Source organism: Notechis scutatus, chromosome 2, assembly GCF_049901735.1.
Source record: "Notechis scutatus isolate UNSWTSFEM ecotype Mainland chromosome 2, rNotScu1.2, whole genome shotgun sequence".
In the NCBI taxonomy this organism is placed as follows: Eukaryota; Metazoa; Chordata; class Lepidosauria; order Squamata; family Elapidae; genus Notechis; species Notechis scutatus.
The window spans coordinates 225849855-225870186 of NC_142010.1; the positions used below are offsets into that span (position 1 = coordinate 225849855).

A 20332-nucleotide genomic window follows, 5' to 3' on the forward strand; every position below is an offset into this window, starting at 1 on the left:
TGTTTTGGGGGCTTCCAGAGAGCTTCAAAAGGCATGGCTGTCGCAGAAAGCCTTTGGGAATAGTGAGGTTTGACATGCACTCACTGGGTAGTACTATTAGGAAATAGTGTTGCTTTGATTATGGTTATTCTGTTTTAGTGTTTTTGTTACTTGATGTAAGTAGCTCAGAGCTATTTGGAATTGAGCAGCAAACAAGCTATAATAAATAAACAAAAGAGGCACTATGTTTCTTTGTATTGCTTTTTTGTTAGGAATTGACTTGGGATTAGTACAGCACATGGATTGATCTTGTTCAGCACTTTAGACTAACAATTTGTGCACCCCTAATCCCCAATACCCTCTAAAATTCAGTGCATGGCTTAGAGAAATATCAGAAGTTGCTTCGCTAAACTTTCCTAAGCAACTTAGGAAACCAAAGCTTTTCCTAATCCAATTCTAAACCATCTCCCCCAAAATACTTTTCAAGTGATACCACCAAACACTCTTCTTCAATCCCTTTAAAGATCAGGAGGCTAAGAAAGTTTAACACCTAAGACATGCCCATTCCTGTTTTAAAGGACAGCCAAAGCTTAGAGATAAATCAGAGAGGTCAAAATACTAGGCTGAATTGGACATTCGTGGCACAGTACTTTCTAACCAGTTATTGTGATTCTTCATTTAATAAAAGTCAGTTAGCTATAAGAAGGAACGTAAAAAAGCTTTGTAATATTTTAATATAAGAAATCTGATGTATTGGAAATAATTTGGTAGATAAAAAGTTCTGTTTGGCACACCTTCTTTTAGGTTATAGAGAATTGGAGCATATCTTGCAAGTTTACCAATGGAAATATTTGATTATTATTTTTTTTGAATTTGAAGAATCATCTTATTGTAATTTCTCCTAATTATATTACAAAAAAGACAGGTCCGTTTCATGTTCTTTACAGTTTAATAATCCACTGAACATTTCTGGTTAGAAGCTTTATTTTCTGTTGTTCTTGTTGAAACCAAAAACCCCAAAGGGCTAGCATAAGAACATTATATGATCTAGTTTCTAGTCGTACAAGTCCAACATTCATACCAAGCTTTTTTGGGAGAATGGGGGCAACTTCAGGGCCTCTGTAACAGTCATAGCTTTATTTCAATCTTAATGGATGGGTACCATCAACCATACCTTTAATCAGTCAGGTTGAGAGATAGTCTGAACATGATTAGAAGTGCTATAGTGTTACAGTGAATATCTGCTCATGATCAGACATGTACTCTTAGATTTGCAAAATTCTGTTCATGTAACTTTTCAGTAAAGTAAAATAGGTTTAGTTGGTTATGCTCTGTCTCACAAGGCTTAGCCAATGGCAACCTAGCTACAATTGTTCACATACAGTATGGTAACCCTTACATTTGGATTACATGATGCAGTCAGTGTGGGGCTACCCTTGCATTTATAGAAAATATCTCATTTGGTGAAAATTGCTGGGAACAAGTTGCTAAGCAAGACACCTGGCCATGTTCATATTATATGTTGTTAAAGCAATTGAATCAGCTATTAGCTAATAAACCAAATTCAGATTCTGCTCATGTAGAATGTGGAACCAGTTCAAACTTAAGATTGTTAAGATAGATCATTATATGGGAAGCAGGAGTGACATTTTACATGTTTTCTGTAATATTCCTGCACTCTGAAATGTTCTACCTTAACATTTGTGAAGTGTCTGCCATTACATCTTCTATTTCCTTTTCATGCAAGCCTTCACCTCTAATTTGTGGTTTGTTCTCCTTTTCCCCAGTTTTTGATTCAGCATTATTTTAGTACTACTCTAACATATTTTAAATTTTAATCATATTATAATCCACCTTGAGATTTTAAATAAAATATTAGTTATGGACAGATAAATATATTTATTAATGCATGTGTATTATGTAACATATACAATATATTATATAAACACAGTAATATATTGAAATGATATATTAAAATATATTAAAATGATTATGTCCTCAATATATAGTTTAACAATTATTTGTGTACACACACACACACACACACAGATGCATGTATACACACGTGTGTTTCTTTTGGGCCCCAAAATAAGCACTAAGGCTTATTTTGGGGGGGTGTCTTATTTTTTCCCCATGTACGGGAGGCCCACTTCTTCTGATTCACGGTGGGGCAGAAGGCCGTGTAGTGAGGCAATGCCACCACCATGAGGTGGGGTTGGAGCTGCCCCACATGTCCCGCACTGGTCTACCTCAGGGCACCTGAAGCCAGGCCGTCCATGCCCCGACACCTGCCTCACAGCCATGGCACCAGCACACAATTCAGCCTCCTGCTCTGTTGCGGCTGTGAGCAAACAAAAGTGGGCCGGCAATCAGGTGGGCTGCACATGACTGCAAGGCAGGTGTTGGGGTGTTGATGACCTGGTTGTGGGTGCCCTAAGGTAAGCTGGTGCAGGACGTTTGGGGCAGATCCACCCCCCTGCAAGCAACTAGATGGAATGAGTGGGTGGCCAGTAGAGCAGGTTCTTAAGTAGGACTTATTTTAGGGGTGGGGCTTATATTATTACATGGAAAATGTGCTAGGGCTTATTTTTTGAATATGTCTTATTTTCAGGGAAATGGTATATATTTCTAATTTTCTCAATATATTGAATCCAGATATCTCACCATAAACAGAGATTGATAGAAGTTTTCTCCCCCCTCCCAATTCTCTAGACCTAAAACAACTAAAAATGATTCCCTGCTCTTATAATCCTGTTCAGAACAGAGGGAATAAAGTTTTCATTAAAAAACTTTAATTGAATCTAAAAGTTGGATAATTTCATTCTGTTTCTCAGTGGTAAATTGGCTCTGTTTTACTTCACAAATACTCATAAATATTTCCATAAGTTTTATTTTTATTACTCCTAGCATTTGTTTTTATAAGTGATTCCCCCAATATGATTCTTTTTCTTCTTATGCGCTATGTTGCAAGCCTTTATTTTCAAGAGCCTCAAAACTCAGAAAATATATGTTTCCAATTTTCCTTTGTAAGATGAAAGACTTTTTTTCCTATCCAAGAGAAAAGAAATAGAGGACGAGAAAGGACTAGCAGAGGATTAGGGATTTGCCATATATATATGGAGGCTTTGCAGAATGTTCTTTTCCCAAAGCCCCAGCTTTGACATTAAGATTCATGCTGCATAAATGGTGTCTAATTTAAAACAAGTTAACTTCCAGTAACCATGAGTCCACAATAGTCTTAAAAGAGTGGTTATTTAAGTGCCTCCAACTGTCAATTCTTGCAGGAAGTCCTGCCAAAGGTGATCCACAACCACCAGTCTGGTTTTCATTCCATGGTCCTTCAGTGCTCTCTGAAATTTTAATTCCATTATTAACATTTTTTCCAAAAAGGAGAGGTTGGAGTTAGAAGAAAAGCTGTTCCCTATTGGTGGTTTCTCAGCCATTGTTCAAGGTGTGGGCAGGCTAGGACTTCTTTCAAGCTGCTCAATAGTCCCTTCCCCCAAAGAAGAATTGATGACCGCCAGAGTCCAACTCCCAGTTCCTTTCTAGATGTTTTGGTTAGCCAGATGTGTCAAGTAGATATACTAATATTGTAGAGAACTTTCCCTATTAACTTGAGTTTACGCAGCTCAGGAACGTACTAGGTAACACCACAAGTTGATACCTCTATCACTTCAAAAGATCCCATCCATCTGGCTTCTAACTCAGAGCAAATGCAAGTGATTTTATCCATGAAATGCTTAGCCAGACGATCACAACTTACACTAATTGGTTCTTCCGGCCCATCTTTGCCTAATAGGGTCTGAGACACTCTAAATAGTGCAGCTGCCAGACATTCCGTAGACACAATAAGAGCAGGGAAGTATGTAATTGCCAAATGTTCAGTATTATGCCTGAGTTGTATTCCTATTTAAATTGGTCTTCTTTTAGCCCTCTTTTTCAGGTTTATACTTTACTTTCAAAAATACATGTACTATTTTCCTGGGACTTAGTGATGCATTTTTGTTGGCAGCCAGTTCAGTGACTTTGCACCTCTTTCTGCCTCACCCTTTATAGCAATATTAAAGATATCCACTCAGTTCTTGAAGTGACAGTTTATGATGAAGATCGTGATAGGAGTGCGGACTTCCTAGGCAAAGTGGTCATTCCATTATTGTATGTAAGTTGATATTATTATTGTTGTTATTATAATCATTGCCGTCGTCATCTGCTCTGAATTTCTTTATGCTCATGGAAACAATCAGTACAGGCTGTCATTTCTCAACCCAGGTCTGTAATAGGAATACTGAAAAAAATTTAACATACTCAATTCACGGCCATGTTGAATCCCATGATAGTTAATTTTTCCTGACAGACTTGGTCCTGGTAATGAACAGGTACTTGTCAGAATTGCCACAGTTGTTTTGGGTTCTCTGTCAGTTTCAGCAGCTGGGGGTCAAAGGTCATGGAGGGAGTGTATTCAGTAGAGACTGTGAGACAGACGGCTGTCATGTCCTTTTCCTGCAGATTCAAAATGGTGAACAGAAAGCCTACGTTTTGAAAAACAAGCAGCTGACAGGGCCAACAAAGGGGGTCATCTATCTTGAAATGGATGTGATTTTTAATGCTGTAAGTCTTAACTTTGGCTTTTTTGTACTGCTAAAGAGTTCGGTTTCATGAAAGCTTTTGTTCCTGATTTGTAGAGAATTTCTGTCATTCCTCATTTTCTCTAAACTTTGATATATGCTGCAGAATACTCTTCTGTCACTGCCTGAGACAGTCACACTTTATCACTTCACTGCTACTGCTGTAATATATACACAAGCATGAGCTTCTGCGCTTCATAGTTCTAGCTTATAATCTTGGCCTTGCGATTTTGAAATGCTGTGATAATGGTTCTAAATGATACATGTTTCAGTGCCTAAATATCGTGACATTCTGATGTTTAGGTGAAAGCCAGCATCCAAACATTAATGCCCAAAGAACAGAAATATATTGAAGAAGAAAACAGACTATCTAAACAGGTAAAAATTTAGAATTGCAACGTTATTTTGCAGTTTTGTGATGGTTTTTTTTTTGGGGGAGGGAATAAGCATTTAAAACACATTGTGATTTGTAATAAAAGTTTATTGGATACGTGAGCATGTACACACACACACACACACACACACACACACACACACACCCAGAGACTTACGCCCCACTCCCAGCAAAAACTGAGCTTTAGAAAAGTGTCATGAGAACCACAATAAAGTCATCAGTTTTCCCCTGTGTATCGGGTTATGGCACAGGTGGCTGTAAACTTAGTCTACCATACATTTTGTGACTAATTTGACCTACAGGAACTCTCATATTATTGTGGATTAGAGAATCTATCAGTCTTTTGTTCTTTTAGTTCTAATGCTGTGGTGCTTATTAGAATCTTAATTAAAGCAACAAACTTTTATTTGACACTTCAAAGACAATTTTTTTTCTGGATATGTGTTCACTTTTACTAGTTAAAATATTTACTTACAAATAGTAACTGTTTTAAAATGCTCATTTTGTTGAAGAATTGGATAAAATAATATTAAAACCAAATTTATTCTATTTTTTTTATGATTACAATTTTGGTACCTAGATAGCGTCTAAATCAATCTGGTTTTCCAGAACTGATTCATACTGAATAGTGTTTGTATACTTCTTACTTAAAATATAGAATTACTTTTAATAAGGACTTTTTATAAGCAGTCAGATAATATTTACATAATCATAAAACAAGCAAGTACAAAACAAAATACTTTCAGTACAGTCCTCCCAGATTTTTAGATATTAGTGGCCACATTTGCAGACAATGGTCTTTATCACATAGTTTGAACTTAAAATATCTCCTTAGAGAATTCTTGTTTTAAATAAAAACAGCTACAGTATTATGCAACAAGTTAGTAAGTTCTTAGTGAATTTTATGAACAAATTCAAGGTAATATCTTTCCAAATGCTAGTGAAGAGATCTTCATAGTTTTTAAAAAGAAATGCATGGTTCTTCTTATTCTTGTAATGTTTTGTCATATCTTAAATGGAAAAATAAGTAAAATTGCCTGAGAATTACTGCATATGTCATTTTTTATAGCTAGTATAAAATTTGTTTCAAAAATCTGGATTAATATAGTAAATCTTTGATTTTCAGTGCCTAGAGCACGGTTACATATTCAGAATTAAAGCTTAGTAAGTACAGCAGCATTGTAATTTCTTCTAAGGTACAGCCTTTTATATTTTGCAATTACTGATAAACCTGTGGATACCTATTGACAGTTCCTTTTTTATTCTTCAGTAATGGCACTTTTTTATTCTTCAGTAATAGCACTTTTACTTTATATAGTGTATCCTTCTGGGATAAAATGTGAACACAATCAGAATATATTCAGCAGCACAAAAGAAGCTAACACATGCTCTGTTTCTCACCTCTAGCTTCTTCTAAGGAACTTTATGCGTGTGAAACATTGTGTCATGGTGATTATAAATGCTGCCTATTTTATAAATGGTTGTTTTGAATGGGAGTCACCACCAAGAAGTCTAGCTGCTTTTGTGGTACGATATTTTTAATTTATTCAATATATTATTCATCATTTATGGCATGTTTAATGGAAAACAATTATTAATTTTGCACACAAGCTTAACAATTCCCATTTGTCCCTAAGGTCAGTGGGAATGGCTAAACAAACCATAGAAGAATTTTCTGAGGTTTACTTAAGCACTTCTGCTGGCAGGAGAAGCAAACCAGGAGCAGTCAAGTAGGATGCATCAGCAGGTTACTTGTTCACAATAAGCCAACATTGAATATGCAGACACAGATAATACTTAATAGTCTCACACTTGGAACACATTGTTATCAACTATTCAGTAAGTAAGCAATAATAATGGACAAGTCAGTAGTTTTAGAATTGATGTGCACCTTGAATTACTGATCTCTTAAAAATGATTTACTTATCACCAGGATTAGGAAGATTAATGCAGTCACTGTAATCTTTATTATGTCATTCCTGATAAATTAGATTCCTGGTCATCAAAGATAGGGTTTTCTTGCTTCATAATTTTAATGTCTAATCTGCATCATTTTTCTGGTAAAATAGTTTTTTGCTGTGCAGGTAGATGTCTACAACTGTTTATAGAATGATACTAATATTGGAGGTGCTGTACATAGAGGTTGTTTTCTAGATTTCTTATAAAGCACTACTATACTAATAAGTACAAGAAACTGAAATTAGTGTCAGACAACTGTTTAATTCAAGGAATCATACAGGAGAGGTATTCTTCCTATTTGGAAGAGCCGAAATATTGCTATGGGACTTACTCATGTGATTTCTCAACTTGAAGCTTTTAGGGTGATATAAGAGATTATATAGATGTAGCAACTTACCTGTTCCTGTAGATTGAAGTAAAAACCCTGTAATATAAAGAATTTTATAGAGATTTTATAGAGAACACTATTTGTGATAAATTTATATTATCACAGTTAGAGGTTGCATTCTTCTCAGTACAAGTTGTGGATAAATGACAATGTGACCAGGCTATTGCCATCATCTATGTTCTAAATAAACTGTTATTGTTGTGGAATGTAACTAATACACACACACATATAAATATATATTTTTATATTTACCTTAAGCCATTTGGTTTTCATTGGTTCTGGTGTCTCACCTGGGAATTCTACATTGGTCAAGGTAGTGCAAAGGAGTAACAGATTTTAAGAAAGAATCAAAATAAGAACCTTAACATTTTAAATAATATGGCATGATCTTCATATAACATTATCTTTATGTTGATAGGTAGCATCTGAATGTTTTCAAGGTCTTTTGATAAAAGGCAGCTAATATGTGTGTGCTTATAGTCAAGATTTTAATGATTGACTTGTCATAAGGTAGATTTCAATAACCTATTCTACTGTCAAAGAGCCACAGTAATAGATAGCTTTTTATTAAGACTCATATTCAGTAACAGTTATGTCTCTGAGTCTTCTCACAGTTACTGATTATAGAATTGCAACCTATATCCACCGTTCTGCAAAATATAAACTGTTTAAAATACTTTTGAAATAATAAGATTTTAACGGTTTTAACACATTGGAAAGTAAATGAGCAACACAGATAAAAGCAAAGTTGTGCAAAGTGGAATCCCATTTTTTTTATTCTTGCAGCTGCTTGAGAAGAGAGAATTAACAAATAACATATTTCTCAAATCACAGCAAGTGCCAGCACCTAGCCATTCTCAAAAAACTAAATATCAGACCTGATTAAAACTTAGAAAGGGAAACAACAAAAAATTACTGGATTACAGTCTAGACTGAAAAGTCAAATGTCCTGAACAAAGGAAATAATAAATCACTTCCAAACAGTTTTCTGAAACACAACATGGATATATTCATTTAGTCAATGTTCACTTAAAGGAGATTTTATTACTTAACTTCCTCTAATTTTCTGCTGGGTTTTGGTTTGTTCCAACGACTGTGAAGTGTTCGGTTCAGATAACATGTTCCAAAGTTTAGGATTTAAATAGTATAGAAACAAATGATACAGTTTTTCCTCCAATAGGTATTGTTCTTCCAATTTCTATATTGATCATAATTGAACATTCAGTTTACAAAACTAATAGAGTTTTTAAAATATTAGCTTTTTGTTTAAGTTTAAATTAAAAATTTGGATTACTTCTATGTAAGTTTAACATGCAATTATTCAGCGCTTTGCCACTCATTCCTGTACTTGTAGAAGTTGGATTTATGGCAGATGAGGATGTATGCAACCTTTTTCCTCCACTGTCATATTACTATAATGGGCTGAAAAATAATTGGATAGCTAAGATTTAAGTAAAAAGAGGTACTTCAAAATGAATTAGTGAATTACTTTGGCAGACAAATTTTATTCTGTAAATAGGTTTGTGGATAATTTGTGGTACTGTGGACTATTTTGAATTGTTTTAGCCTTTTCAGTTGTTATACATTAAGTGTTGCTATGTTAACATTAACATTTGATATTTTACACATTTATTTCCTGCATTGCTGTGTGGTCTTTGGGGAAATGTGCTCCCTAGTGTTACATGAAAGAGACATAATATTGATCAGGTAACATTTCAGTTACACTTATGTATGTTGCAAAATTAATGAAAATGCCAGGCAAAAATGTCAGAGTGCACAAAAAGGTAGGATTTGAATTTGGGCAGTTAAATGAAAAGTTTAAGATTTATGTTACAATATGTCCTTTTAGCTTACAGTATAGAAGTCATAATACAATAATTGCTACGTTAGTTTAAGGAAAATTAAGTCTTAATTTATAAAAAGTAAATGATATTCTCAAATTATTTAATTTGGTATAAATAGTCAAATCTTGTTCTAAATAACAATCCTTTCATATAAGGAGATACAAATATACTACATTTTTGCAAGAGCTTGGAAGATTATGTAGTTGTCGTCTTTTGATTTTAACTAACATTCATCTGCAACCTGTTTTAGATTTTTAAAGTAAATCTAAAGCAGTTCCAGTACTATTTTTCCTGTTTTAATGTTCAGATTTATTTAGCTTAGGTTTGTACATATTTATGTAAACCATTTCTGTGTTTAGCCATCACACATGAAAAGCTAGAGGTCCATCTTGAAATGATTAAGGTCTTAAATTGTCATTACAAGTTTATGATTAATAGGGGATTCATAGAATAACAATATAATGGAGAAACATGAACATTATTTAATAGACTCATTTTTGGTAAATGTGCCAAAAAAAGACCAAAAAAGAAAATAGAAATAATTCAGGTAGTATATTCCAGTGTATAAAGAGGTATTGTCATTTTTATTTAGTTGTATTATTATACATTGAAACGTTTCTCTAGGAGCTTAGGATGCTAGACATTGAATTCCCTCCCCTATTTTTTTGCAATAACTCTTCTGTTGGAGGGTAGAGAGTGACTCACCTAAAGTCATCCAATTAATTCATTGGATGAGTTTGTATTTGATCCTGGGCCTCCATAGTTAGAGTCTAGTAGCAACCATTACATAAAATGGCTTATTTTACTATATGTATATTATTATATAATATAGTTTTCTCATAGAGATTTGTAAGAGGAACTTTCCTTGAAATAAGACAGTAGCAATTGAACATCTTCTGGACCATAAACCTGGGCAGATGGCATACATCTGTTATTACCATAAAAGTGTGCTGAGATTTTCCACAGTTACAGAACATATTCACATTGAATGGCTGTGACCATTTCAGTCTGTGTACTCTGAGAGAATAACATTTATTGTTAAGTTCAGAAGCCTGTATGTAGTATTTAACCATAGTCTTTTGATTCCCATGTGCTCTCTTCAGAGCCTTTGGTGCAGAACCCATCAAAACAGCTGTTCCTCTGGACCTGAGGTTTGGCAGGGCTGCATTAATTCCACATAGGGGAGATAGTTTAGAATTAAAGGAGGTAGTGAAACACAAAAAATCACATGGAATTACATTCCATATCCATACTGAGTATTAGGATTTAAATTATTTCTTTAAAGGAAATAACATACTGATTTATATCAATATTTAAATATTCAATTGAGAAACTGCTTCTAATAAATTAGGGAGAGGGATCTGTTTCATGTATACAATAAGAATTGAATTTGAAAACTTGTTATTGCAGAAAATAGTATATTTTCATGATCTAAATCTTTTGTATTACCACAAATTGCCGTTCTCTTTTAATGGGATAGGGGAATGTGTTGGAGATTGAATACACATACCTGTGAAGAAATAAGCTGTTGATGTGTTTATGCTTGTATTTTTGAAAATGTTCCTTTCTTCTTGATTCATTAAGTGCATTAGATCAGTTCTCATACAGTAAGGAAAATAGTTAATCTGATGATGGGAAAATCTCAGGCTATCTAATTCATAAATAAATATCTTGATATCCTCTCCCCCCCAGGTTATGGCTTTATTTCTGTTCTTTTTCTTTATTCCTATTATTATTCATATTCAGTTCCATTTGTTGAAATGATGCTTAGCTTTTTTTGGCTTCTTTTTATGTACATCTCAAATGTTCATAGTTATCTAATTTTTGGTCTGAGGCTGTTTTTGAATTTCTAGTTATAAGGTGAAATTTCAAGTAAGAGCGAGCCTTCATTAACAACTTAAGTCCCTTATTTGAAAAGAAATTTAGCAATCTTGTAAGGAAAAAACCTCTTAGGGTAACAGTGTTTTTTTATTATTATAGAAATTCAACATGAGCAAAATTAGAAATCTGGATTCCAATTTATACTTAAATAACATTTTAGTGTATTTTATCCATCTGAGCAGAAATATTCTGGAAGAGGAATCCGATTGAAATCACTTTTCAGAAAATAATGGACCTCTTCATTTATGTGAAAGAAATAGGATATTCTAACGTATTTTATTTGAAATACAAAATTGTGTTTGAGAAATACTTTTCTTACACATGAAATTAAGGAAAAAGCTATTTAAAACTTCATAAGAAAGAGAGAGAGAAAAAAGCCATTCTGTAATAGCATTCAGGACAGTTCACAACAGTCCTATTATTCTTAGTTTTTTAAACAATCTTAGGAATGTTCTGTTTAAAAACTGACAATTATAATTCCTAGCTCATCAAAATAAAAAGTAAGTTAAAAATACATTTAAAAAAGTACTAACAATAATTTGTTCTGAAAAAAAGGAACCTGCTTTTAAAGCCCAACACGGAATTAGAATATATTGAAAATGCAATTAATGTCAACCACATAGTAGCCTTCATTACTCTCAGAACTATATAGGCAACAAGAATATACCATGTCTCCATTCAAATTATAATGGTCACCTTCCTTAACTAGAAATGACTCATTAATGGGCCAATTCAGGTTCTTTTCTATCTCATTAAAATGATAAAGCCAAAAAGAAGAAAAAAAAGGCTAATCTAACATTAGTTGATCACTGTCTTAAAAACTAAAAATCTGCTGCAAGTGAAACTTGACTCCTGGTGACTTCATGGTCATGCATACTTACTACTTACTGTTGATGTTATAGTATAAATAATCTCTCATGTGGAAGTAATACATGCAATGTGCTATTACATGTGCTTTAATTTCAAAATAAAACTATAATATTTGATGAATCTCTTACGATCATCTTACGTCTGTCTGCATAAACACACTAAATAAACATTTTAAAAAATATATCCCTCTGAAAACTGCATATCCTTTAGGTCACCCTTGATCCTTATCATTTTTTGTTTTAGAATACTTTGCATGCAGCAATAAACAGTATTCCTCCTCTTACTTTTCTGTAAGATTGTCACCTAGTGAGTGTTTTGCCCTGTAATGAAATCAGTGTGTGTGGGCAGCGTCTCTCTCTTTCTTTCCTTCCTGTTTATAATGTGTGAGATGGGGAGAAAGACTCCTCTCTTTCATTTCATGTAGTGTTTAATCCTAGTGATTCTCTCCATATCATCCCTACCAGGGTGGTTTAGCTAGCAGCATTTCATTTGCCTCCCCCCTCCTGTCTTTGCAGCCATAAAGCTTTGCAACTCCCATCCTTCATTCCTAAGCTCTTTGTTTACAGCACTTTCCTTTGCTACGCTGTTCTACTTGCTGTGCAGATCAAGGCAGAACAAGCAGACTAGAGTGTTTTCTGGGCTGGGCTGAGATGAGATAGCAAGAACCAGTTGATGGGAGGCGTGCATACCTACTTATCTTACCTCTAAAAGGCAAATGCACATGGCTTCAGTTTGAAATAAAAGCTAAACAGGAATTACGCTGCAACTAATTCTAAATTAAATTGAAGTTGTAACGAATGAATGCTTCAATCCTTCATGAACAAGTGTTCTATTGGAAGAAACTCTGTGTATGTCTAATAACACAAGATTTGAGCAGTCCGTAGTTGCAGCCTTTATGCTATACTATTAGCAAAAGGAGCAGGGATAAATACAAGTACTGTAGAATTGATGCATGAAAACAAAATTAGAAGCCATATTATATAAGGCCATATTATCCATATTTTTAACACTCTTAAGCAGATTTAATTGTCTTGTTTCTAGTCAGGAATTTACATACTAATAGATCTAGTTTACATGTTAAAATTGCTTAGGCTCTATAAATAACTCTGTTTGAGCTTTTATTGGTTAATTATTTTGAGTGCAATTCACAATATCCCAAACTTAGTATTTTTTAAAGCTGGAAAGCAGTCTGTGAAGATAGTAATATTTCAGGAATTATTACTTTTGTAAACTTTTGCAGCTAAAATTAGTAACTATCAGAATATTCTTACAGGACACATTTTCAGTGAAATGGTATTTGTTTCTCTACTTCTGTGTTGAGGGTGGATTTGTGTATCTTCTTTCTTTCAGCAGATGTAATATGTATCTATTTCAGTGATTGAGCATTTGAGTGCACCATTGCAAGTCACAGCTGATAACTCGGGCAGCCCATCTCGTACTACTGTAGAACCGTATCACTGAACTGTCTGGAGTTACCTACCCAAGAAACAATTACTCTATTAGGGTCAAATACCCTTTCACCTTTCTACCTGAACACCTGCAAATTGAGCTGTATCGCATTCAGAATTTTAAGAACAGAGCCATTGTAAGGGGGTGGTTTGTTTCTGGGAGAAAATTATGCCAGTTCTCTCTTAAATGAAAGACAAGTCTGTTGTTACTTAAGGGATATTAGGCTTCACTGCATTTTTGAGAAAAACAAATTTGCTGTAACTTTATCTGTCATGTAGTATTGAATGAGTGCAAATAGACCCGATAGCATGTATAGCAGAGCAAGAAAAATAAGAGTTTGTTAAAGCAATGAAAGGGATTTGTAACCCTTATATTCTAAGGGATACCATATCAGAATCAAAGGTTAGAAGGGGAAATGTCTTAGTTACAGCATGAACATTAAATACCTGCACAGTAATTTACCCAAAAATATCATCAATATAGGATGTTTTATTCTAAACTCACAATGAACTTACACATTTCCTGAAATTAAATAATTGATCGTCTTTGTTGGAGGTTTAGTTAGTATTATTATAGTAAGTCTAAAGCAAAGAGGTAACTGCCAAACTGCGTGAATTTTCATTGTGATAATGACTTATACATTCATTTGCTAATTTTATTATTTTATCTTTTATTTCAAATATAGCTAAGTATATAAGTACATGTTTCTTCTTCATTTTCCTTCATTATTGATAATTTGCCATTTTTATTAGGAATTTGAGGTTTTGACCAGAAATTTGAAATACATTATAGGAAAAATGAATGTGTTACATTATTAAAATTTATCTAATTGTAAAATGAACTTTAAGTTATACTAACAAAAATATGCAGTTGAATTAGGTTTTAAATTGAAATAAATAAATGTATTAAGCTGGTATACTATACAGCTCCTTTTAATACTATACAACTCCATTTAAATTTGGTAAGCATTGTTCCATAGAAATTTGTATAGGATTCCTGTCTTACTGTTGTATTTCAAAAGTGCCAGTTTATATGGCCTGCATATAAGATGCATAATTGTCAATTTAATTGCCAAACTGTTGCATCCTCATAAAGGATTTTGTGATATAGATGGTTTCATTTAGATAATTTTTCACTAGATTGTTTCACTTATTCATTTCATTTTAAAGTTTACTGATTTTTATGCATTTTTACTTTTGTTTAAATTCACCATAACAGTGAGATCTTATGGAATAAAAGATTATTTATATAAATTATATCCCACCTTTTAATGTATGAATAACTTTGGCAGCAAAAAATGAAAGGAAATGAATTGGCTATCTGTTTTTTTTTTAAATATTTTAATGAATTCTGTATGAAACAAAATTTACTAATAGTAATGTACATGCTGAAAAAAAATATTTCCAAATCATGAAAGCAGCATTAATCTTCCCATGTTGTGGCCCATCAAGATTACAAATTACACACATCATAGAGAGATTGAAGCAGTGAAATTATATGTGATATGTCCATCAAGGGTGAAATAACTGACCTGAGTATTTGCGGGTTTTCTAATTCATACATTCTGGTAATAAATTGTTTGAATTAAATATTTCAATAAATTTGATGTAACTGATATAGAGATGCTAGAGATATATACATTTCAAAAAACAACCTACATGTCTTCTATTTCTTGTCTTGTTTTTTTTTTAATCTAAAACTGGTATTATACATACATTTAACTAGAATAATGAAGCTGATCCTATGCAGTTTTACACTGACATAAATCTCACTAAATAATTGCTTTTGTATAATAAGTTTCAAACCATATTATAAAGCTGTAATCCTTTGTGTAATACACAAATTGTGTAATACACAAATTAATGGACATAAACTGGACATCTATTGCAAGTATGATTTCTGAATAAACATAGAGCTGATTGTTAAAATACAAACCAGAGTCAATATAAGTTAGATTTCAGTAGAATGAGAGACAATAAAAATCTTTGTGGTCTTGAAAGAATCATGTGTGTTCCTCATATCTTCCGTTCCTGTTTTATCAATGGCAAAATGCAAACTCTGTTCCTGGATGACAGAACAGATCAATTTTTACATGAGATTTATAATCTACTTTAATACATATAACGTGTGCTGTAGAAGTTAAAAAGTTTGATTTCACTGATGTATGGCTGATCCTTGTAATCATTCTGTGGATTAAGATAAAATTTTAGTACTGTCTAAAGTTTAAAGCACTATAGCCACAGCCAAGAATTTGATTAAAATGATTTATTATATCAAGATTTTTCTTTTATTTAATGCTTGTCTTTGGTATATCCTTTTTAAACTTCTTTCTAACAATAACCTTGACTGCCACACAAATGATAGAAATGAAATATCAAGTCTACAAAGCTTTATAAATTAATGACAAGTCACAAATCTTAGAGTTTAATGCACCTTCTTATGTTTTATAATTGACAGTTGTATATTCTTTTATAGATTTTAAGTACCATATAATACAAAAAAAATCAGAAACATTTCAGAAAAGTCCTGCCCTAAAATATTTTTCTTGATGTACATTTCTCCTTTTCTTCCAGGAAATATATTATGAGTTTTATTTTTTGTTTGTTTGATATAATTATGCTTATTGTTTAAAAAATGGTAAAGGGAAGGCAAATAAGAACAGTTTTCTCTTATTACTTGTTCAATAAAAATATACCTGTTTGAAGTGTAGAAATATAACACTGGTAACAGCAGATTATATAATACTAAAGAATTATATAAAATTTGAACAAGAATATGTATTTATTTGTGAAATGCAATTTTAATATATAAACATAAATTTTATTCCTATAATTTAATTTTATGGTCATGATTAAATATGACATTTTGTATTGGAGCCAAGTTTAATAATTTCAATTCTAAAACAGGACTATTTTGTACTTTTTTTCAAATGAAACTATTATCATAGTTTTTAACAATATAAGTCTTTTTCCTAAATTTACTATTTGTTTTAAAAGCATATACTTTGAACATATACCAAAATTTTAATAATTTTTAAAGTACACTGAATTATTTTAATGTCAGCTTTTTAAAGTAATTTTCTGCATAGAAAATATAAAGCAGTTTAAAAATAAAGTGTAGTTAATATTAAAAAATACTTTTTAAATTTCATTATTCTAATTTGATGCAATTAGTTTCAGTTTAAATTTGTTTGCCTGAGGGTTATTCTTACTTACCTGTAATTTAATAAAATATAGGCTTGCAAAATGCTTAGATTGGTTTTTTTTAGATTATGAAAGTTAATGAATTGAATTGACCTATTAAATATGAAATATATAGACTGGAATATTGTGTATACAGTATACCAAGTTATGCTATTGCTTTTGAACAATTTCCAAACAGGTGGATAATATTTATTGACATATGCAAAGATACATGTATTAATCTGCATGCTTGTATTATAATAAAAAGTATAGAATCAAATACCATGCTTGATTTACAACTACATATTAGTCTTCTGCTCAGTAAAAGTATTTTAATAATTATAATGAATGCATATATTAACTAGCATACATATTAATCATTTTATTATTGAAATATCAAATATTTATTTTATCATGCAGAAAAACATAATTATTTAAAGTGTATTATTGAACAGTCAGTGTGAAGTATGCAAAGCTGCTACTGTAGAAGTATTTCAACCACTCTAGAAAATAACATTTAAAAGTAAGCTAGCGTGATTTAGAGATGCTTTCTCTGAAAGCAGAAGCACAAGGAATTCCTCCTGTATCAGTGTTAGTCTTTTCAGTGTAATATTAGAAACAGCTCTTTATCATATGATGTGCTTCAATGGTAAAGTTATCTAGAAAAGGAATTTACAGAAACCTACTGATTAGAACATTCAGTCATTTGCAGTGAGCAATATTTGTAAAGTCTCCGCATTTCCCCTCATTGTTGAACTTATTATTTCACATTTCTTCATTTTTTTAGTTTTAGCTCAGTTCTAAAAAAGTTCAATAAATGTCATTCTTTAAAATGAATTTCACTAGCATTGCACTAGCAGAAACATAGCCAAGCAGAGACAAGGATGGACAATTTTAAATTTTAGATAAAAGCAGAAGACATTCTTCATATATCTGATATCACAGTATTTTTATGTTTTTGCTAATTTATAAAATTTATAATTCAGCAAATTAATGATAAATGAATGTTGTTCTGCTTTTGAACCCCTAGGTAGCACTATTGTCTCACAAAATCAGTGACATTTCAAGACAAGCCTTTAGCTATTTATCTATTTATTTATTTGTTTGTTTGTTTGTTTATTTATTTATTTTTCAAGACTTATGAACCAACTCTAACTAGACTACGTTTGTATAATTTTCAAACTTTAATGATGATTTTGTGGCAAGTGACTTAAATATCATGCTTTGAGATTCTCTCTCTTTTCCTGGATGATCTGAGGGGGAAAACACAGTGACAAAATTTAAATTATTAGTTCAAATCCAAAAATTTTGGTGTGATGTGCAAAAAAACATTCTTTTAATGTATTGCTTTTCAGCTATCAATACATCTGTGAAGTTCTGACCGACTATATTCTATTTCGTTTACACAAAACACTATTCAGCACTTGCTTTATTTTCAAGTCACTAATGAGGTAAATGAAGTCTCAATCTCTTAATCTTGCTTTTCTTTTCATCTTTAAACAGGCCCACCTACATGATTTCCATTTAGCTATGTGAGAGAAATGCAGTGGTTCTTATGAGGTTGGCATGGAGCAGTAGTAAGCAACACTTGTATACTGCTTTTACGCCATTTATTAAGTAGTACTCTAAAGATGAGGAACATGTATGAATAGCTGTTTCTGTTTCAGGGTTCCTTGGAAAATGCAGTTAACAAATAGTGTAGAACAAAATATTAAAGAGGGATTTTTTTTCATTGTCCGAGAAAAGAATTTCTTGCTTTAATGGTTAGTGAACTGCATATAAGCTACTAAAATAGACCTTTCTCTGGTTTACATGACTTGGTACTTCGAGTCATCCTAGCAATAATGTTTTTTTTTACCATATAGATTTTTCTCCCCCTTAATGCAACTTCTTAGCTGTATAATTCTGATAATAAGTATATATTATGGAAGGAGACTTGAGTTATTATTCTGATCTTCAATCATGGCCTGCTTGAATCAAAATTTGGAATTCATTCTATTTTATTGATTACAAAGCACATAAAAATAATATTTTGAAGTTATTCCTTGCTCTAAGAAATATGGACTTCAATGATTACAATAGTTTCCTTTTATTCATTTGTCTACCCCTCCAACCTTTGGTTAACATAAGACAGCTGTGAGTGCAAAATTCATTGAGATTCACTAAGTGGGATTAAAAAAAACCTACAAAGGCCTATTAATGTGCATCTTTATTATTCCTTTGTCAGCGTGCTGCACCATGGGAGACTTGAAAAGGGAACACTACAGCTTTCTATGAACAAGCTGTTTTCTAATCATATTATCTGCGCATTCGTGCGTATACTAGAACATGCAAAGTCAAATGCAGGTGGAAGGGAGCCACCCTTTGACTCACTGTAGTAGCAAAAATATTTCAGGCTATCAGCATGAGAGTTTTCAGCTTTTCATTGTCTCAATAAAAAGGGGTATCTTTATCCTGAAGGCAAAGAACACAAATAGATCCCCAGTGTGTTTGCATGAATTCTTTAAAAAAAATATTGCAATTAAAAATAAAGTAGTGAGGGAATTCTAATACAAAAGAAACTGAAAAGTATTATGATGAAATCTATTTGGAGTGAATTCAATAAAGTTAAAAAATGGGAGCTTCTATAATGATAGCTCTCTTTTTCTCCACCCTAAGTTTCTGAGGTCAATAGCCAGGTTAGAACAAATGGTGCTTACAAAACAGTTCGTAGTTTGATTTGTCAAAGAGGAGAAGCTATTTCCATGGTATACCCCAAAAGAGAGCTTGTTGAATGCATGAACACTGTTGAACACAAATTCATACTGATGTAAAGGAATCTTCTGTCTGGGGATAAGAAAATCTTTTTACAGTGGCTGATGTAACAGTTTGCACAGTTTAGCTACCAAGTCATTGTATTTTAATTATGATAAATAATCATTTGAAAGTATATTTAGAACCATGACTAAAAGAAATTTTGGGAAAATGGGAACAATCTGCTCATAGTCAGAAATATTGTTTGGATCTAGAATTCATAAGCACTTTTGCCAATAAAGGTAGTCCTTGACTTATGACTACAGTTGAGCCCAAAATGTCTGTTGCTAAGCAAGACATTTGTTAATTGAATTTTGCCCTATTTTACAACCTTTCTTGCCACAGTTGTTTAGTGAATCACTGCAGTTTTTAAGTTAATAACATGTTAAGTTACGAATCAGGTTCCCTCATTGATTTTGCTTCTCAGAAGGTTGCAGAAGCTGATCATATGACCCCAGGACCCTGCAACAGTCATAAATCTGAGTCAGTTACCAAGTGTGAACTGTTTTTCTCCCCTCTGTGTGAGAGAAAGTAATGTGATTGTAAATACCAGGCTTACTATTTTGTTTCTGCAATATCTGAGCTTTGGTACTTAAAAAAATCTGCATATGCTTTTAGATTCCCAAAATTGAGTACAACGGCCTAATCTTTGTAATCAGAACTTCTTCATAATGCATTGAAGTATTATCCTCAGTTGAAAAGTGTGTGTATTTGTGTGCAATATGCAAATCAGCCATGATTTGATTTGGAGATTCAATTCAAAACTCTGATTTAGTAAGTCAGCTTAATTCAGTATGAAAACTGGTTGGAATCAGTTCCAAGACTTGGCTCAATCCAAGTGTGTGAACATGTACAAAATCCATCAAATATCTTAATTTGATTTGAATGCATCTATTCAATATGATGATTCAGTTCAAAGGGATGATTTGGTTGGTACTCTGAAATTTTGTACATTCTTTTTTATATAT

General features: G+C 32.5%; 1 protein-coding gene across 1 annotated transcript in view; it reads left to right on the top strand.

The window, feature by feature from the left end:
- The window catches only part of MCTP1 (multiple C2 and transmembrane domain containing 1), a 148635-nt gene that overhangs the window by 72197 nt on the left and 56106 nt on the right, over positions 1-20332 (top strand). The window contains exons 12-15 of the mRNA XM_026672656.2: positions 4036-4138; positions 4486-4587; positions 4908-4982; positions 6406-6525. Of these exons, the coding sequence (XP_026528441.2) occupies positions 4036-4138; positions 4486-4587; positions 4908-4982; positions 6406-6525 (400 nt within the window). The remainder of the gene's footprint in view (positions 1-4035; positions 4139-4485; positions 4588-4907; positions 4983-6405; positions 6526-20332) is intronic.